We start from the raw sequence: 21,926 nt of genomic DNA on the forward strand, positions 1-21,926 counted from the left end.
CCTTAGAGACTAACAGATATTTTGGAGCAAAAGCTTTTGCGGGCAAAGACCAGCTTCGTTAGATGCATGAGTGGAGGGTGGGGAGGTTCAGAGGAGGATTTAAAGAGGGAGTCTCAGTAAAGGGGAGGGCCAGAGCTGACCAGTTTTCACACCCCTTATCAAAAATCAAATATGTTCTTTCACCCCTTATCAAAAATAAAAAATGGAGATGGGGGGGGGCCTATACACTTTTAAATGCATATTAAATATACATAAAATAGTTTTATGTCATTACTCACCACAAATAATAGTACAGCAAGCATACCAAAATACACAAGTGCTACCCAGAGATGTTGTGGAGTTTTGCTGAGGAAGTAAACTGTAACGGACGTACTAACAGTTAGTGGCTAACCGAATTCAAACAAAGCCGCTGCACTGCCACATCATCTGCTCATGTGTCAAAAAATACCCTGCAATGTGGTGGTACATTGTATCTTGTAGCAAGATAATTTCACTAAAATTAGCTTAAAAACTTGAAAACAATTTTTTTATTTGGATATTACAGTAATTGTTAAAAAATGTATAATGTTAATACACAGGTTTGATGAAACAAATTAGATGTATTTACGTGCCTGTGCTTAATTTGTGTTTTTGATGATTTACCATCTAAAAAAAACCTGCCATGTCTCACACCCCCAAAAAGGGCATCACGCACCCCCACGGGGTGCATGCACCCCATGTTAAGACCCACTGATCTAATGGAAACACTATTCCATGTCACAGAGCAGGGATTTCTGATGGGACACTTCTGCTCTCCAATTAAACATCTTAGACATGTGGATGAGGTTCAGGGATCCCCAAGCTCTGCACCCCGTCTGCAGGCAGGAGTGACTCTCACTCAGCAGAACAGCAGGTTTATTAGCTGACAGGACACAGTCTCTTACAGAAGAGTCAGTACAGCAATCAGGGACAGCCAGTCCAATCCACGTTGGGGAGAAGAGGCCCCAGGGGGCCCCCCAAGCTGGGGCCTTGCCCGCTCCTTTGTCTCTCTCGCTTTCCCAGCCCAGACTCACTGCTTCCCAACTCCCAGTTCCAATTCAAACCCCTCAGGCTCCACTTCCTCCTTTGTCTGCAGTCCAGAGGTGTCACCCGGTCACCTAGGTTACCCTCAGCAGGAGCCCCACACCCTCTGTGAGCCACACACACCTATCCCCCACTACATCACAACAGTCCTAGTGGGTCAAGCAGTGTCTGGCTCCGACTCAGGGCAGGTTGCACAATCTGGCTCCACCTATGACTAGCTGAGCCAGGCTGGACAGAAGAATCCAGTGGCAGGCCAAGCAGGCTAGAAAAGTCCATGCTGGGCACAGAGCAGCACCCGGTCATGGAAGGTTCTGCTAGCAGTGGTTCCCAATCTTTTCAGTAACACGAACACTTCAAAGAGATAGACAATTCCACAACACACTCACTCTTTTCAGCTGAATCAATAATTCATAAATGTCACATTTACTTATAATTACAATGGTTATGGTCTAACTAGAGGGGTCTGCAACATCGTAATACACAGAAGGAGAGACTAAGGTCACAAATAGAACATCTAGCGGACAAGCAAGCAGGGTTCTGGAAAGATAGAAGTACCATACAGCAGATATTGGAACTAAGATTGATAGCGGAGAAAGCTCGACGAAAAAACAACAACATCTACATTTGCTTCATTGATTTTCAGAAGGCATTTGATAGTATAGGTCAGAAAGTGAGTTGGGCGGTCTTGGAGTCCTACAGAGTGGATAACAGACTGATATGGTTGTTGAAGGATATCAGTGACAATGTGAGGCAGCAGTGAGAAAGTGTGGAGAGTTGGGAAGTTGGTTTAGAATGAGTAGAGAGGTACGAGAAAAGGAGATCCGATAACGCAGAGTATCTTCATTATGTATGTAGAGAGAGCCATGGACAAGATCAAGGAAGAGGTAGAAGGGATATCTGTGCATGGGATAAGAATTAACAACTTGAGGTTTGCAGATGATATTGTTATCATTGAGGAAGATGGTGAGAAGCTAGCGAAAATGGTGCAGGTGCTAAATGAGGAAGGGAAGTGGTACAGACTGATTATGAACATCCATAAAACAAAAACAATGGTATTTGGAGATAAGGAAATAGGAAGGAAGATTAGTATAAATGGGATTGAACTAGACAACATATAGAAGTTCACATATCTGGGGAGCAACACAAAATATGATCTAGATTGCAAGAAGGAAATAGTGACAAGAATAGAGAAAGCAAGAAGGAATTTGATGGCAATGGAGAAGATTGGAAAAGCAAGGCAATTAGCTTAGGGATGAAGCTGAGCATCTTGAAAACGTGTACTCAGCAGCACGTTGTACAGATGTGAGACATAGGTGATAAAAGATTTAAAGAGAAGGATATTGGCATTTGAGAGAAGTTGTTACAGAAAGATCCTGAGAATAGGATGGATGCAGAAGGTCACCAACAAGGAATTATATAGGAAGATAGAGACAAAAGAGAACCTACTGCAGAAGGTTATACAGCTCAAGTTACTTCTATTCGGGCATATCTGTAGAATGAATGACTAACAAAAAATCAAGACCCTGGTATTCAGCATAATGGACGGTTTGAATAGGAGAGGCAGACCCCACAGAGAAGGGGTAGATGATATAGTAGAATAGTGCGGAGTAAGTCTACAGGAACTAAGCCACTCTGAACTGGACAGAGAAAATGGAAGGAAATAGTGAGAGGCATAGACACCAACAGGCAATGAGCCCATGGTTGTTGATGATGATGATGATGATGAATACACACAACAAGCTAAACAAGGATCAAATGCATTAATGTTTCAAATCCACCACAGAATACACCATCCTAGAGAGCAACCACAGACACATTTTTAAAATCTGCTCAGCACCATGCTAAGAATGTTGAGTAAACAAGTAACCACTGAAAATAGGCTCCCCTCCCTGCCAGCCTGTTGGAGCCAGCATGCAGCATTTAAACTGCGTCCCAGCTCCAACGGGCTCCCACCCTCCCTCCCGCTTACCACAGCACAGAGGTAGTGGTGGGCTCCCCGCAGCTTGTTTGGGCCAGGAAGCAGCTGAAATGCATTTCAGCTGCTTCCTAGTGCAAATGGGGTCTTGTGGGATTGGCATTTCCCCTCAAGGTGGCTCTGCAAAAGCAACATTGTGGGAAAAATTGATGAAATTTCACATCACACTTGGACAGTTCTCATGGCACACTGGTTGAAAACCACTGCACTAGAGACCTACAGCTGTTCTGTCCCAGAGCAGAGAGGCTCCTGACTCCAAGATCTGAGCACTGGTTAGCGAGTGCCTGAGCACTCTTGCTGGGAATGTCTCAGGCCAGACAAGGTGGGAAGCCATGGGTCTGATGTGATGATGGACTCACCATCGTGTGAGCTAAATCAGCTGAGACAGATGCTGACCTCTGGCAGTGAGAACCCACCCCCTCCCGGCCTTTTGGGGATCTTTGTGCAATTGGCTGTCAGGGTCCTTCTTGGCAGCTGAAAGTGGGAGGTGTTCCTAATGGCTAGCTTCTTCTGGGCTTCTGGTGTCAGAATTCATAGTACAGGACCAAGACCTTTACATCAACTCCTGGATGCTTTGCACTGTGGAAGAGCCTTCTTGAGATCCTGTCAAGAGCAGGATCCTCCTACCTCTCTTGAACAAAGACTCACACACTCGAGTGGGGAAAGCTTAGCACAACTCTGGCAGACAGGAACCAAACCCACCTAGCACAGAGCCAAACCTCAACATTTCCACACACCTAAAAATGCAAAGCAAGAACAAGCCTTGCTGAGGTAACATTAACATGCCACTGCAGCTAACTGCCTCTGACATGCTCTGTATAGAGGGGAGGGGCATGAGAACCAGGTAGGGGCAGGGATATGGATGCGGCCCTACAGAAGGCCTCACACTGTGCAGAGTGGGTTCTTTGTAGGTCCATGCTACTCAAGCACTCAGCCTTAGTATTAACCCATATACTGCAGACACTCACCTCTACTAGCCCTCCTCCTGCTGCTTGCTCCAGTAGAGCCACGGCCTTCTGCACATCAGCCCTGTTAGTTTGAGGTCCATGGTGTAAAAGAAACCTGGCACAGCGGTATTGGGCCATGGGGTGCCCATTGCTGGCTGCACGATGGTAATAGAGTGCTGCCTGGAAACAGAGAAACACCACCATGAACACCAGGAGGTATGCATGCCAGGCTGCGTTGTCCCAGGCACTTTTGTGAGCAGGCTGCTGGTGGCTGCTCTTAACTTAGCCTGTGCCTACATCCAAACTTCCTTGCCAGTTCTCATCACAAACTATGCATATTCCTCAGGCAGCCACTAGCACAAACACCCTCCCTATTTGTGCAGCTTCCTTCACACTCAGCATCTTTTCAAACACGCACTATAACTATAAGAACAACCAGCAGTCAAGTAGCACTTTACAGACTAGCAAAATAGTTTATTAGGTGAGCTTTCGTGGGACAGACCCACTTCTTCACTGTTCTGGTCTGGCTATGGTCTGAAGAAGTGGGTCTGTCCCACGAAAACTCACCTAATAAACTATTTTGCTAGTCTTTAAAGTGCTACTTGACTACTTTTTGTTTTGCTGGTGTATAGACTAGCACGGCTTCCTCTCTGTTACTATAAGATTATTCAGGTAAGATCCTACTTCTCAGGTGTGATCACCAAGGAGAACTGACTATGGGGGAGACAGCCCCTCCCCAAGTATGCAGCATCTCACAGAAATGGCCCACCCCCAAGTGCACACAGCACATGCCTGCAATACTGCCCTTCATTGCCCCCCATACACAGTTACACTTTCCCTGTCCACCAAATGGCATCACGTGTCAGGCCTGCATTAGCCACAGCAACTGCTTTGCAGAGGAGAGTGAAGGCAGGCAAGTGGGATGACTAGCAAATGGGGACTAAAAGGGACACCCATTCACTATGGGCTGCTCTCCAGCCTCCAGTTCTGAAGGTAGTGCTGCTGCCAGGAGCAGCACAGAAATAAAGCTGGCAATGGGGCTCTCCCTATCTGTGCCTGGAGATGAGGGCAACATAACCTTTAATATTTATGCTGATGTGCAATATGAATTTTGTTATGTGCACCAATATGGAGTTATGTGGCGGGGATGAGCCAAGGGTTTGGAAGGGGATTCAGGGCTGGGGCAGAGAGTTGAGATGTGGAGACGTGTGGGTTCTGGGTTACAGAAAGGGATGCAGGGGGTGGCCTCAGGGCTGGGTGTATGGGGTGTGAGTGAGTGTTCCAGATATGGGGTGGGCTTTAGGGTAGGGCTGGGGGTGAACAGTTTGGATGGGATGCACGATTTCCCAGGGTGAGAGGACTAGCTCCAAGCTTCTCTCACTGCACAGCTCATGGCCAGGTGAGAAACACCTGTCCACGGGCACAGAAACTCCAGTGGGACTTGTCAGGGAAAGGGCACTGAAGCATGGCTCTGGCATACAAAGCTAGGCTGGGCAAGGGGTACCTCTCCTCCAGTTGCAGCAGGTCTGCACTAGAGCTGGGTTGGGGCTAGGGTAGGGGCACTCTCTCCTCACTCTGGAAAGTCTGGAGCAGTTGTGCACTGGGGCCAGAGTGAGGCATCTCTCCTCAGCACAGCCCTGAGCCCCTGTACAGGACTTAACAGGTAGCTTCGCTGCTTAGAGAGAAGTTAGTATGGTGGGGCATGGGCACTTACTGTCCCCCTTGCATGATAATTCAGTGACTCTTCAGCCATTTCCATGGTGGGATAGGTTTCAAATCCCTTTGTGCAGGGAAGAGAAGACACCAGGGCTGCTCATCCCATTGCAGGAGTACTTTAGGACTTTGATCTCTCTGCCTGGGTGATTTGTGCTGGTCAGTTTGTCCCCATGTCACTGCACACAGATGAAGGGAGTGGGTGGGTGCTGGATGGGAGGCATCTACTGAGAGAAGCAAGTGCCGCCATTCCTGGGAAAATTTTAGAGCCCTGCAGTGGGCCTGGAATCCCACAGGTCTCCCAAGAGCCACCACCATAATAATAGGAATGGGAGAAAAACTAAAAAGTGTGGGACAAAATAACAGCCCCGCATAGGGCTCTACTTTCTCATGCAGGACTCCAAAGGACTCCTTCATGCACCCAAGGAAGCAGGGAGCCCTGCACTGATAGGCATTCACTGACGCACACAAAGGTGCACACGGGAACAGTACCTTGTTCTTTGAGTCAAAGGAACTTGGAGCAAAGTGTCTCACAGGCACTCCTTTCATATCACTGCTTCTACTTGTGCTGCTAAGAAACAGGGCTAACAATGCTCCCCCAGCCTCCAACAGTGCAGAAGAGTGGTTCTGCAGGACACCAGGTACCTTTGTCAAGTCCTTCTCAGTGCCTCTGCCATGCTCATAACACAGGCCCACGTTGAACTGGGCTTTGCTATAGCCCCGATCTGCTGCCAGCTTGAAGAAGGAGTAGGCTGCCATGTAGCGGCCATCATTCACACTTTCAATCCCTGGGGAGGGAACAGTGCATGTTTGGTAAATCAGCCCAAAAGCAACAAATGGAACAGGGTCATGGAGCTTATCATGACTAGCCCATGGCACGCACCCACTATACCCTGCCAAATTTGTCACCTCAAACAATGGAGCTCAGGAGTTGAGAAGGACCAGTGACTTAACCCTGTGTATGGCCTAAGCACTGGCATATGAAGGTAAGAACAGCCCCAATGGGTCAGACTAAAGGTCCATCTAGCTCAGTACCCTGTCCTGCGACACAAGCCAATGCCTGATGCCCCAGAGGGAGTGAACAGAACAGGTGATCACGAAAGCAAGCCCTATCCTGACATCCATTTCCAACCTCTGAAAAGCAGAAGCTAGAGAAACCATTCCTACCTATCTTGGCTAATACTGATGGACCTAACCTACATGAATTTATCTAGTTCTTTTTTAAACCCCATTAATGTCTTGGTCTTCACAATATCCCCTGGCAAGGAGTTCCACAGGCCTGCTACGTGCTGTCTGAGATAAAATTCCTTTTATTAGTTTCAAACCTGCTACCCATTAATTTCATTTGTTGACCCTGCGTTCTTTTGTTAAGGACACAAGCAAATAACTTTTCCTTATTTGCTTTTTCCACACCAGTTATTATTTTATATAGCTCTGTCATATCCCCTTCTTAGTCTCCTTTCTTCTAAGCTGAAACTTCCCAGTCTTTTTAATCTTTCTTCATATGGCACTCTTTTCAAAACCCTAATCATTTTTGTTGCCTTTTGCTGAATCTTTTCCAATGCCAATATATCTTGTTTGAGATGAGGCAACCACATCTGTATGCAAGATTCAAGATGTTGGCATACCATGGATGTATAGAGAAACAATAAGATATTCTCTATCCCTTTTTAAATGATTCCTAGCAGTTTATTTGCCTTTTTGACTGCCGCAGCACCTTAAGTGGATGTTCTCAGAAAACTATCCACAATGACTCCAAGATCTCTCTCTTGAACAGTTAGCTAAATTAGTCACCATCATTTTGTATGTACAGTTGGGATTATATTTTCAAATGTGCATTAACTTCATATTTGTCAACATTAAAATTCATTTGTCATTTTGTTGCCCAATCACTTAGTTTTCTGAGATCTTTTTGAAGCTCTTCAGTCTACTCTGTTCTTAACTATTTTGAACAACTTAGTATCATCAGTAAATTTTGCCACTTCACTGTTTACACCTTTTTCCAGATCACTTATAAATAGGTTGAATAGGATTGCTCCCAGAATAGATTCTTGGTGGGGAGAACCTCTCTCCATTCTGAAAACTTGCCATTTATTCCAACACTTTATTTCCTGAATTTAAACCATTTTTCAGTCCATGAGAGGACCCTCCCTCTTATCCCATTACAACTTATTTTACTTAAGAGCCTTTGGAGGAGGACCTTATCAAAGGCTTTCTGGAAATCTCAGTACACTATATCCACTGGATCCTCCTTGTCCACATGCTTAATGACCACCTCAAAGAAATCCAGTAGATTAGTAAGGCATGATTTCCCTGTACAGAAACCATGTTGACTTTTCCTCAACAAGTTATGTTTGTCTATGTGTCTGACAATTTTATCCTTCACTATAGTTTCAACTAATGTGCCCGTTACTGATTGTAGATTTACTAATCTGTAATTGGCAGGATCACCTCCAGAGCCCTTTTTAAATATTAGAGTCACATTAGCTATTTTCCAGTCAATAGGTACAGAAGCTGATTTAAAGGATAAATTACAAACCACAGTTAATAGTTCTGCAATTTCACCTTTGAGTTCTTTAAAAAGTCTGGTCCTGGTGACTTATTACTATTAAGTCTACTAATTCATTACAAAACCTCCCCTATTAACACCTCAATCTTCGACAATTCCTCAGATGTGTCACCTAAAAAGAATGGCTCAGGTTTGGCAATCTTCCTAACATCCTCAGTGGTGAAGACAGAAGCAAAAAATTTGTTTAGTTTTTCTGCAAGGGCCTTATTTTTGAGGGCTCCCTTAGCATCTCCGTCATCCAGTGGTTGTTTAGCAGGCTTCCTGCTTCTGATGTACGTAAAAAACACTTTGCTGTTACCTTTTGAGTATTTGGATAGCTGTTCTTCAAACTCCTTTTTGGCTTTTCTCATTACTCTTCACTTGAAGAGTTTATGCTTTTTATCTTCCTTGCTGGGATTTAACTTCTATTTTTTAAATTATGCCGTTTTATCTTCCAATGCTTTTCACCTGATTGTTAAGGCATGCTAGCACTTTTTTGGTGCTCTTACTGTGTTTTTTAATTTCTGTACCTGTGCTGGAAAGAGGGTGAGGTTCCACAGGATATGTGCGACGCTAACATTGTAATGTTGTATAAGAACAAAGGAGACAGAAACGACTGCAACAACTACCATGGAATCTCCCTCCTAAGCGTCACTGGTAAACTGTTCGCTCGCGTCATCCTTGGCAGACTCCAGATTGCTGAGAGGGTGTACCCCAAATCGCAGTGCGGATTCCATGCAGAGAGGTCTACCATTGACATAGTCTTCTCTCTAAGGCAGCTGCAGGAGAAGTGCAGGGAACAGAGGAAGCCACTCTACATAGCCTTCATCGACCTGACCAAGGCCTTTGACTTGGTCAGTAGGGATGGTCTGTTCAAACTGCTCCACAAGATAGGCTGTCCTCCACGGTTACTCAAGATGATCCAGTCATTCCACGAAGACATGAGAGGAACCATCCAATATGACGGCGCATTATCGGATGCTTTCAGAATCAGGAGCGGCGTCAAACAACGATGCGTGCTTGCTCCAACATTGTTCGGGATCTTCTTCGCACTCCTCCTGAAGCATGCCTTTGGATCTTCAACAGAGGGCATCTTGCTGCACACAAGATCTGATGGGAAACTGTTTAACCTTGCAAGGCTGAAAGCTAAGTCTAAGGTGCGGGAAGTCCTCATCAGAGACATGCTGTTCGCAGACGATGCTGCTGTATTGTCTCACACAGAAGACCAGCTTCAAAAACTGCTGGATCAGGTCTCCAAAGCGCGCAAGGACTTTGGGCCTACCACCAGCCTAAAGAAGACAAACGTACTCGGTCAGGATGTTGCTGAATCCCCATCAATCAGCATTGACAACTATACGTTAGAGGTCCTCCACAAGTTCGTTTACCTCGGGTCCACCATCACTGACACCCTGTCGTTGGACACTGAGCTAAATAGGAGGATCAGAAAAGCGGCCACAACTCTGTCCAGACTCAGCAAGAGAGTGTGGAATAACAACAAGCTGTACATTCACACCAAAATGCAAGTCTACAGAGCCTGCATCCTCAGCACCCTCCTTTATGGCACCGAGACTTGGACCCTGTATGCCCGCCAGGAAAAGAGGCTGAACGTCTTCCACTTGCGCTGCCTCAGGCGCATCCTTGGAATATCATGGAAGGACAGAGTGACCAACACCGCCGTTCTCGAGCAAGCTGGAATCCCAACCATGCACACCCTCCTCAGGCAGCATCGACTCCGCTGGCTTGGGTACGTCCACAGGATGAATGATGGAAGGATTCCAAAAGACATCCTGTATGGTGAGCTAGCCTCTGGCAAAAGACCTCCCGGACGCCCCCAGTTGCGCTACAAAGATGTCTGCAAGAGAGACCTCAGAGAGGTAGGCATCGAGCTGGACAACTGGGAAGAACTAGCAGACGACCACAGCAGATTGTAGCCAGACATGAACCCCCCATTTGGCCTTTTCTTCGTCTCCCCCCCCACCCCCCGGGAGAGACAGAGAGAGAAACAACCAAGGGAGACAGGTAGCCTTTGATGTCCCGGGAATGCAGGTGTGCTGTCTCGCCCAGCCTCTCTACTATACACAACAACCAGACAGAGAATGGGCTAGCTAATGGCCACCCTTCTGGCTGATCTTGGTAATTGACACGCCTGATCACTTCCCCAGGAAGAACAGGGAATCTCCGCCCATCACCTCCAAAGGTGCCCAGTTGTCCACAATTCACAGGTGCACATTGAGCCTTGCACCTTCCCTGGGAAACCTGGGTTCAAACACATTCCTCCCGATTGGCCACTTGAGACCACAAAGAAGCCTACATGACAAAAGGGGTATAAGAGGGGTTTGGCAGCCCACCCCCCTTTGAGTTTCAATCACCCTACACCTGCTGGCCACGTCTGGAATTAACTCCCAAGACTGGGGATGCCTGGTTCGTATCTACTTCTTCCCAAGGGATTGAGAGAAAGATTCTGGGTCACACCGGATCTAGGAGGCAGGGGTAAGAATTACACCTGTATTACACTTCTTTCCTATAGGAATTGAGGGAAAGACTCTAGTTCCACCAGGTCTAAGAGGCAGGGGTGAAAATCACACCTGCAACGTGCCTTTCTTGTGTATACATTACTTGTATTAGTTTAAGCTAGCTAGTTTGTCTAAAACTTTTCTTAAGTTAAATTGTGTTGTTTCCCCTTTAAAAACCACGAGTACTAACTTGTACTTTAATCATTTGTCTTAGTTAAATTGTTTCTATCTTTGTATAAATAAAAAGTAACTGTTAAAGCCTCTCTAAGTGTAATTTTCCTCTTGCTGCTGTATCCGAACTAAACACAAACCAAAGAACCCAGCCTGCCCTGGCTGCTTAGCGTAGCTGCTGGTGTGGCATCACCCCCTTTGCCCCAGCAGACCCTTAGCTGGCACCTGGGCATCGGCTCACACAGATGGAGGCAGGGGTTACACAAGGGCCTTCAGAAGGGCGAGATGTAGATCAGATAGCTAGCAGAGGAGAAGCGAGCGCACAGAAAGCACAATAAGGACTTGCCAGACACCCACTACATCTGCAAGAGATGCAGCAAGGACTGTCACTCTCGTGTGGGTCTTCATAGTCACAATAGACGCTGTAAATGAAGTCCTCAATTGAAACTTTAAAGGGCGCGATCCATAGTCTATGCAGACTGAAGGATGCCTACGCCATATACATTTAAATTGGGCCTTTATTATGGCATTTTTGAAAAGTTTCCATGCAGCTTGCACAGGTTTTATTTTTGGCACTGTACCTTTTCATTTCTGTTTAACTAACCTCATTTTTGTGTAGTTCCCCTTTCTGAAATTAAATGCCACAGTGTTGGGTTGCTGAGTTGCTTTACCCACCCCAGGGATGTTAAATTTTATTATACTATGGTCACTGTTTCCAAGCGGTTCAGTTATATTCAACTCTTGAACCAGATCCTGTGCTCCACTTAGGACCAAATCCAGAATTGCTTCTCTGCTTGTAGGTTCCAAAACCAGCTGCTCCAAGAAGCAGTCATTTAAGGTATCAAGAAATTTTATCTCTGCATCCTGTCCTGAGGTGACATGCACCCAGTCAATATGAGGATAGTTGAAATCTCCCATTATTACTGAGTTTATTTTGGTAGGCTTTCATAGTCACTATCCCTATTCTGGTCAGGTGCTCAGTGATATATTCCCTACTGCTATATTCTTACTATTAGAGCATGAAATAACTATCCATAGAGATTGTATGGAACATTTTGTTTCATTTAGAATGTTTACCTCTCCTATGCTTCAGCCTCCCAGTCATTTCATTTCCGAGAGTTCATTGCAAAGCATAATGAATGCCACTCAGAAGTTGCATAGAACAATCTACAAAGGCCAAGAATGGTTGCAGGAACCTCATACCCTGGACAGGTACCAGGGACAGGTAAAAGGGACCTTGACAAAAGCTAATTCACACAAAGAACACCTGCTGCAGCTTCCATAGGCCACAACAATAAAAAACTGGAGTTTTTCCCCAAGCTACACATCACCTCTCCTGGGAACTACACTCAGCATTTCCTTCTACAGCCTGTTACTGGTTACCACTTCAGACAGAAGGGCTGCAAAGCTGGGACAGGGCAGTGTGGGCAAGGTAAGCCAGAAATGATCATTGCTATCTAGCTACACTGCCCAGACAGCACTACAGGGTACATTTATATCAGGCAAGAGAGAGGCAGCCATAAGTCAGGCAGCAGGTTTTGTCAAACACAGCTAAGCTTTGTCTCTCACAGGGATCTAGCTCCTTTCTGATTTACACAAGACCTGCAACATATTTGAGGTCCTCCAGAAAGGAGAGGGTATGTGGGTATCCCTGTCTCTATTCCTGCTCTCTGCAGTTTAGGACACAACATAGCCTGGTCCATATTACCAAGGACATTGAGTGCAATGGAAACGCTGACCCGGAACACATGCTGCAATTGGGCAGCTGCTTCTTCAAGGCGTTCCTGCTGTGCTGGCTTCCCCTGAAGAGAGGAGAATGACATCCACTAGGAGGGAAGAGAATTAGAATTAGAGGAGTCTTAGCTAACCCCACCCCTCTGAAGTTTCATGACGGCTCCTATCATGGCTGCCAGAGCACCTCCTCCATGTTAGGGACACATTATACTAATTAGGGTGTTAAGGCATTTGTGCTCTAAATAGGAGACAAAAACCTTCCTGCTCAGCCCAGTCAGGCCCGGAAGATGTCTCAACACACTCCCAGTGTTATCCCAGTCAACTCGCTCATTCCAGGGAGTTGCAGTGAAGCACCTGCAACCCCAAACAGACTTCTCAGGTCAGGTAAGACACTACAGTGCTCGCCTAGCTCACCCAAACAGCTCCTGCAAGAGGTTTCCCTGATCCTGTGCAGGCTCTTCAGGCCAGGGGAACCACTTGGAGCCAGCACTGGGCAGGGGTGCCAGCTTGACCCATCTCCAGCCCCGGGTATGGGTCTCAGGCTAGGGAGCTGCTGCTCCACCTCTTATTCAGCAGCAGCTCAATAGAATCTAGGAGAGCCCTGAAAAGGCAGAGTCTGGAACTCTCATACACAGAAAAATCAACTGCTCCTCCACTTCCCAAGTCAGGTTCAGCAGCATAGCCACCAGCTGCCTACAGCACATATCAAACAGCCAATTTCCTTGCACTATAAAAATCACTCAAACTTAAATAGACCTGTCAGTTAAACAAATCAGCGCTCTGCTCCTCAACTGTCCCTGTCTTATTGCTTTTTCCTCACTTCCCTGAAAATAAGCAGCATCTCCTAATTTGCCAAGTCTAGAACTGGAGGGAACCAACCTCAGCATAATTGTTTCCTGTATCACAGAGGTAGCCGCGTTAGTCTGTATCTTCGAGAACAACACGAAGTCCTGTGGCAACTTATAGACTAACAGATATTTTGCAGCATAAGCTTTCATGGGCAAAGATCCGCTTCATCAGATGCATCTGATGAAGTGGGTCTTTGCCCACAAAAGCTTATGCTCCAAAATATCTGTTAGTCTATAAGGTGCCACAGGACTTTTTGTTGGTCTCATAATTGTTTCCTAGCATTTATGAATTTGGTGCCACCAAGTGGCAGCAAGGAATGCTGCAGTTAATTTCAGGTCAGCTCTATGCTATTTTCAGTGAACAGTAACAGAGACAGCCATGTTAGTCTGTACGCTATCAAAACAAAAAAGCAGTCATGCAGCACTTTGAGGACTAACAAAATAATTTATTGGGAGATGAGCTTCCGTGGGACAGCCTAACTTCTTAGATCTAAGGTCTACTTTGAATAGGAAGGATGGAGAGGCCTCTTCTCACCCAGCAGGTTTGCTTCCCACCTGTCAGTTATAGCTACCCCGAGCAAACAAACACAGGGATCTTCTCACTGCTCCAGGCACTGCAGAGCCAGCCCAACCACAGAACAGGGAGCTGGACCCATTCCTCTGGGCCTGCAGAGCCAGTCCAGTCACAGGGGCATGAAAAGATAAGGCTGAAGTCATTAAAACTGTATGATAACAAAGGTATAGAATGGGGTCTTGAACCTTTCAACTGCATGAGTGTGTGCTGGGTAAACTCCTGGGGAAGAATGCCACTACACACAATCTGCAGTCCTGCTCTGTGGCAACAGGGCAGACAGCACAGAATCATAGGGCTGGAAGGGACCTCAGGAGTTCATCTAGTCCAGCCCCCTGCTTCAAGCAGGATCAACCCCCACTAAGTTGGGCCCGACCATCAAGCCAGCTTTTTATCCATCTTATAGAAAGGATCCAACCCATATTTCCTTAACTTATGGACAAGAGTGTTGTGGGAGATGGTATCAAAAGCCTTGCTGAACTTAAGGTATATCACATCCACTGACTTCCCCATGTCCACAGAAATTGTTACCTCATCATATAAGCTAATCAGATTGGTCAGGCAGGACTTGCCCCTGGTGAATCCATGTTGGCTACTTTTGATCACTTTCCCCTCTTCCAAGTGCTCCAAAATGGATTCCTTGAGGATTCCCTCCATTATTTTCCCAGGGATTGAAGTTAGGCTGACGGTCTATAGTTCCCTGGATTGTTCTCCTTTCCTTTTTTAAAGACATGCCACTGCTCTGACTCCTGTTCTGTGACAATGATTCTCCCAGGTCACAATCAAGCTGTATTGGAAAGAACACTGAATACTGCTTTAGGACAAGCTCCTTCTACAGCTAAAAACCCACAGAATAGCAAAGCTTGTACCTGTGCATTGCAGGGTGGCAGCCCCAGGTTGATGCTGAAATTCTCAGGAAACATTTGCTCTGCGGCAAAGAGAGATCAGCGTTAAGGGCTGGGTCTGAGACAGACCAACAATCCTGCAGCCCCTCTGCCTATCTTGTTCCACTTCACACAGTCTGGAAACCTTGATCCTATCCCTGTTCTGCAACAGAGTTCCTATGGGACAACAATTAAATCATAGCTACCAAACTTTTGCACCCGTTGTGTGTTCCTCATTTCCAGGGTGCCCAGCCTGTGTCCTGAAGCTCTAAGTGCTCAAATCTCTAATGGAACTCAACAGGACCTCTGTTTTGAGCGTATAATGCTGAGTACTTAGGAATCCAGAATTAATGAACACTTCAGACTTTAATTTTCCTATGCCTCATGTGTAAAGCAGAGATAACAACCCATCTGGCTCACAGGCATTGTGAACATAAACTGGACTACAAAGTGCTCAAATATTAGAGTGACAAGGGCGAGGAAGTAATGAATTCCATTGTGTTCAATGTAGTGTTTGGATAGTAGCAGAGGCAGGAGTGAGAATATACAGTAAACTCTTTGATATCTGGCATCCATAGGGCTGGGAGGTTGCTGGATAATCATATACTCTGGATAACAGAGAGCAGATCATTCTGGGTGGGACAGCAGAGGAGCCTACCAGTTGTACTCACATTCAGCACAGAGGGACACAAGGCAGCGCTGAATGGGCTGACCCCCCCCAAAGGGTGGGGCATTGCTCTCTCACGCTATGTACAAACTCCAGCCCTGATGCCACTTCTCCTCTGCTTAGCGGACACTGGGCGGGTGTGCAGAGAAGCAGCGTCAGGGCTGGCTCACGTGTACAAAGTGCGAGAACAATGCTCTGCCCCTCAGGGGGAGCGGGGAGGCCAGCATGGTCAGGGCTGGCTGCGTCCCTCCTTGCTGCATGTGAATGCAGCCGGCAGTCTCCTCCTCTCTTTCCACGCTCCTGACCGGTTTCAGCTGAGCAGAGGCAAGTGGTGTCAGGGCTGGGGTTTGTGTACAGAGTGCGAGAGCAACAACATGTCCCTCATGGGGGCCAGCCTGCTCAGCACTGCCCTGAATCTCCCTGTGCTGCATGTGAGTACAGATGGAAGGCTCCTCTGCTCTCTCCACACTCTGGCTCAGTGTCCCCTGACCAGAGCTACTCAGCTGTGAGTTATGCTAGTTATCTGACTATGTTGGTTACTCAAATATTGTATAAGCAAGAATTTATTGTATACTGCACAGGTAGTCACTAGCCAGCCTCAGCTGAGCACGTTCCTGTATTATGTCAAAAGCATTCCTCTTCCACGTCCCGCTGCTCAATGGCAGTCACTGATAGCCTCACATTCCTTGACATCAGGAGCTGGAGCATACACTCTACTTCCAACTGGAAACATTTTGGGGATGTCTCTGGCCTGTGTTTATAGGGGATCAGGCTAGATGATCACAGTGGTCCCTCCCAGCCTTGGAATCTGTAATTGTATGAATCCTCCTTTTCTTAGCTCTCCACAGGGAGAAACAGCCACAACGGGTTATCTGGATCTGCCTTACAACAATCTATAACCCATGAACACCCTTGTTTTGTCTTTGACTGCAGGGGTGTTAACAGGCCACTTCACCTTGAACTGTTTCACACAATGTGCGTTCCTGACTTAAGCCAAACAATCTATTGACCTTCTATTTTGTTGTGACATTAGGAGTTCCTTTTCCAGGACTGGAGAACTACAGCTCAAAAATTTGTTCCTCTCACCATCAGAAGTGGGTCCAATAAAACATATTCCCCTCACCCACCTTGTTTCACTAATATTCTAGGACTGACATGGCTACAACAGCAAGGCCCAATGATGGGTCATTGGCAGGGAAGCCTCCAAAACACATTGCATTTACAGTCCCTATAGCACACCATCAGGGGCTGCAGATCTTTCACAGGCCCAGCCTACCCCAAGCGAACTGATACAGGCCTGGAGCACTTCCTCTCTCACCGACAGCCCTCTGAACTGACAGGGGCCTGCAGTCCTTCCTCACTCTACCCACTATTGCCCAGCCTTGTTGGGAAAACCCAGCTGTTTCCTTTCAGCTGTTTGCCATGACCCTCACAGAAGGCGGGGTTATATGTGAGGATGAGGGAATTCTGCTGCTGGAATCCTCCTTCCCAGGCTTCCACATCTTGTAAGATGCCTTCCACTTCCTCTGGCATCCATGCACCCCTCCCCCACTGCAGAGCAGGTGCTTTTGAAGATGGGGAGAAGGCAGTGTGTGGAGGTTGCAATGATGATTTCATAATGTACAGGGTTACTAGGAATCACAGTGGCACTATTAAGCCAGGTAAGATCCAGTGCCCTCACAGGGGGCCCAGAGAATACAAAATTCATCACAGCCTAAGAGCAAATGTTCCAAATGATCAATTTCCCTCACTGTTGAAAACATGCACTTTATTTCCCGTATAGATTTTTCCGCTTTCCACTTCCAGCCAGCGGATCCCACTACTTTTGACTGCTGCATAGGAGTCCTCCACTCTGAAATCTCATGGTGCACAACTAGCTGCCTATGTTCACAGTTACCTCCTAACCTGGGATATGCTAAAGGGATGGGGCTCTCACCAATTCTGCCTGAGGCAGGTTTGCAAGCCCTCTAATTGCCCAAGGCTCTGTCCTGGACCCTTTCCTAGTCCATGCCCCTACTGTAGCAAAGACATCAGAACCAGATGTAGTGTCTTTGGCACCAAAGACAATCAAGCCCACCCTCAGTCACACCATAGCCTCCTTCCCTACCTCCAGGAGACTCCCCACACCCTAGATATCTTCCCTGATACCTCTAGGAGAGTTCCCCCCACCCAAAAAAAGGCCCTCTGCCTTGGGTACCCAGCCCAGCCCAAGCTGCTACCTGTTTCTTGGCACAGCTGGTGCTCTCCTTGCCCTGAAGGAATACCAGAGGATGAATTATCTGGTGCTGGGTCTGGAATCTCTCCTGGCAGGAAGCAGGGCACCTTCTGGATACTGTGGCCTCTGGATGAGCCTGTAGCTGACACTGAAACACAAAAAACAAGCCCTGCCACATGGAAGTCATGCAGGAAGTCATGCATGTCTCTTACCTGAGAGACATGTCTTGAGTCACCCCCACCTTGTTTAGCTGCATCTGGGCCCCCTTGAGCTTCTGCTCAGAGCTCTCCCATCTCTAAACGTGGGGTCAAAGAGCAGGACAAAAAGAGAACTGCACAGAGCCCAGGGCAGGGAACACAAAGAACATACTGTGTGTGTCTTAGCCCAAAATGTGCCCAAGTCAATGTGAAAGGATGATACATGAACCCAGGGCTCACATGGTTCCACGTCCCAATGGCTCCCAATTTCAGACTGACAGGTGCCTACTGCACAGGGGCAGCACAGCCCTTCCTGTACTCACAACAGAAACCCTCAAGCAACAGTCACTTTAGGCCCCCACTCTCCTGCAGGAGCAGAACTGACCTGAATCATGATGGGGCAGCAAAGAACGGAGGAGCCCGCCCACACAGGGATGCCTGTCCTCTCTTCCTGCCTTTGGTACAGAGCTTAGCCATGGGATCTGCCTGGCCAATTGCAGAACAAACACAGCTAGTGCACCCTTAAGGAAGGAAAAGGTGAGTCAGAGAGAACCACCACTGCTGCCTCTCCCCTCCCAGCAGCATACAACTCTCTTTTTCCACTGGGCACCCCAATAAAGCAGAGCTCCTGCCCACAGCCCCCCACCTACACAGCATCCCAGATGCAACTCCCCCACCCCCAGTGTCAGACAGCATCGCCATCCATCCCCATCTCCTCATCCAAGACCCACAAGGCATCCCAGACTCCACTCTCCACCCACTCCAGAAGGATATCCACCCCACACACCTCTGAAGGGCATCTGAGTCACAGATCCCCAGCATCTCACCTAGCCACAGCTCTTCCCCTCCAACTCGCCAAATCCCTCACAGGAGACTTCTTGATCACAGTTCCCTCCAACCTGTAAGCTGCAGCTCTGCCAAATTCCTACTCACAAGGTGCCTTGGTCACAGCCCCTTTGTAGCAGGTGGCATGCATTGGCTACATGCCTCTCCCCCACCACCAAAGAAGACTGTTCCTCACCCAGGTGAAGGCATCTACGACTGTGTAATGAGGGTGCAGGTTCCAGAATGGCTGTTGTGCGTTCCCTTGTTCCCAGCCATCTTGACCCCGTCTGCTCTGACAGCTAGGTGCGAGAAAGTAACTGGGAAAAAAAACAGTAAGGTGAAACATCTTTTCCTGAGAACATGAGCTTTCTAGCTTACAGTGGCCCAACCCACATCACAGTTTAGTCAACCATCTATGACTCAAGGAATACTTCCAACATGACACTGAACAGCGCACTGACCCACAGGTACCCTCCCCACCTACGGTACAAGAAAAGGAATTCCTCATGGACTCCCCCAGTGGTCGAAATGACAAACGGGACCTATACATCGAATGCTTCTGCCGGCGTGCACAGGCAGAAATTGTGGAAAACCGGCATTGCTTACCCTATAACCTCAGCCGTGCAGAACGCAACGCCATCAACAGCCTCAGAAACAACTCTGACATTGTCATCCAAGAGGCCAACAAGGGAGGCGCTGCTGTTATCATGAATAGTATAGACTACCAAAAGGAGGCTGCCAGGCAACTCTCCAATACCACATTCTACAGGCCTCTGTCCAAGGATCCAACTGAGGAATACACAAAGAAACTACAGAATCTGCTCAAGACTGTTCCTGTAGAAACACAGGAACAGATTTACACAGACACACCCCTCGAGCCCAAACCAAACCTGCCACCCAAGATCCATAAACCTGGAAATCCTGGATGCCCCATCATCTCAGGCATTGGCACCCTCACCACAGGATTGTCTCGATATGTGGACTCTCTACTTAGACCCGATGCTACCAGCACACCCAGCTTTCTTCGAGATACCACCGACTTCCTCAGGAAACTACAATCCATTGGTGACCCTTCTGAAAACACCATCCTGAAAACACCCTGCTCTAACTCACTCCCCATCCCCTCTTCCAGAACCAGTCCCCCATTATAGCCTAACCTCTTCCCTCAGAGCCAGGCACCCCCAACCCCCACTCCTGCTCTAACTCAATGCCCTTCCCTTCCTCCAGACCCAGGCACCCTGAATCCCCTGCTCAAACTTGATGCCACCACCGCTGCTGCTATGTGCTTCTCCCACCAAGCGCTGGGGCGCATACGCAGAGCAGCGGACGGCACTCCTTGGACATGACTCCAAGAAGGAGCAGCATTTAATTGCTCAAAGAGCCACATGTGGCACACGGATTGGCCATCTCTGACCTAAAAGGTTGTTATAAAGAGGGAGAAAATTATTCTCTTTAATCTCCGAGGGTTGGACAAGAAACAATGGGTTTAAATTGCAGCAAGGGAGGCTTGAATGGCACAATAAGAACAACTTCCAGTCAAAATGGTTAAGTAATGGAATAAACTGCCTGAAGATGTTATGGAATCTCAATCATTAAAGATTTTTTTAAGATCAGATTAAACTAACGTGTCAGGGATGGTCTAGATGGTGCTTGGTCCTGTCATGAGTGCAGGGGATTGGATTTGATGATCTCTCAAGATTTCTTATAGTTCTAGAATTTTATGATTCAATGCAGACAAGGAAGAAGCGTTAAATAAATGGTTCTGTTCTATGTTTGAAAAGAAGCAGGATGACACACAACACATTAGGATAAAAACAAACAAGCAGGCATATAGCACCTTAAAGACTAACAAAATAATTTATTAGGTGATCAGCTTTTGCGGGGCAGATCCACATCTTCAGATTTGGAGATATTCAGCACAGCTCTGACAGTTTTATAACCCAGAGATTAAAAAAGAGAGAAAGAAAATGAAATAAAAACTGACAAATCAGATACACAGGAACACTATCCCTGATCTTGCCATGGCAAATCTGGTGGCTGACCTATGTAACTTTGTTCTCACCAACAATTATTTCCAATTTGGGGACAACTTAGACCTCCAGATTAGCATCACTACTATGGACACCAGCATGGCCCCACAGTATGCTAACATTTTTATGGCTGACATACAATAACGTTTCCCCAGCTCTCTTCCCCTATTACCACTCCTTTACTTGTGGTACATCAAAGACATCTTTATCATTTGGACTCATGGTAAAGAGACGCTGCATGAATTCCACAGAGATTTGAACAGCCCGCATCCCACCATCAATCTCAGCCTTGACCATTCCACGTGAGAGATCTATTTCCTGGACACCACAGTACAAATCACTGATGGCCAGATCAATACCACCCTCCACTGGAAACACACTCACTGGTACACTTATTTACATGCCTCCAGATTCCATCCAGCACACACCACACGTTAAGAGCCCTTAAATACAATTGTGTCTGCTCCGATCCTACTGACAAAGCCCAAAAACTTTTAAATCTCTAACACACACACACACACACACACACACACATTGAGAGAGAGAGAGAGAGAGAGAGAGAGAGAGAGAGAGAGAGAGAGAGAGAGATTAGCAGGGCCAGACGAATATCCAGAAACCAACTACTTCAAGATAGGCTAAACAAGGTCAATAACAGAACACCTCTTCTCAGTACCTATAGCCCCCAGCTCAAATCCCAGCAGCTATCATCAGCATCTTACCACCGATACTGGAACATGATGCTATACTCCAAGAGGCTCTGGGTAAGAGGTCTGTTCTTTCCTACAACCACTTAACCTCAGCAAAATTCTCATTAGCAACTACAGGCTATACCACAGTAATACTAATCCTGGAACTTTTCCTTGCAACAAATCCTGTTGTCAGCTTTGTCCACAAATTTATTCTGGAGATACCATCAGTGGACCTGACCACATTATATATTGGACAAACTGGACAATCACTTTGCCAAAGAATGAATGGACACAAAGCAGACATTAGGAATCTGAATACACATAAACCTGTCAGTAA

General features: G+C 46.9%; 1 protein-coding gene across 3 annotated transcripts in view; it reads right to left on the reverse strand.

Moving 5' to 3' along the window:
• Window positions 1-21,926, reverse strand: part of DELE1 (DAP3 binding cell death enhancer 1) — a 115,966-nt gene that overhangs the window by 91,177 nt on the left and 2,863 nt on the right. For all 3 annotated transcript variants that reach the window (XR_012647667.1, XM_075010038.1, XM_075010037.1), the window contains exons 3-9: window positions 19,067-19,187; window positions 18,431-18,566; window positions 17,853-17,996; window positions 14,952-15,010; window positions 12,638-12,755; window positions 6,343-6,485; window positions 4,006-4,164 (exon numbers count right to left, since the gene is read on the reverse strand). Coding sequence is in view for 2 of the 3 variants with exons in the window: in XM_075010038.1 (XP_074866139.1) it covers window positions 4,006-4,164; window positions 6,343-6,485; window positions 12,638-12,755; window positions 14,952-15,010; window positions 17,853-17,996; window positions 18,431-18,566; window positions 19,067-19,187 (880 nt within the window). In the remaining variant the exon portion in view is untranslated. The remainder of the gene's footprint in view (window positions 1-4,005; window positions 4,165-6,342; window positions 6,486-12,637; window positions 12,756-14,951; window positions 15,011-17,852; window positions 17,997-18,430; window positions 18,567-19,066; window positions 19,188-21,926) is intronic.

The sequence above is a fragment of the Carettochelys insculpta genome, chromosome 15, assembly GCF_033958435.1.
Source record: "Carettochelys insculpta isolate YL-2023 chromosome 15, ASM3395843v1, whole genome shotgun sequence".
Taxonomy (NCBI): Eukaryota; Metazoa; Chordata; order Testudines; family Carettochelyidae; genus Carettochelys; species Carettochelys insculpta.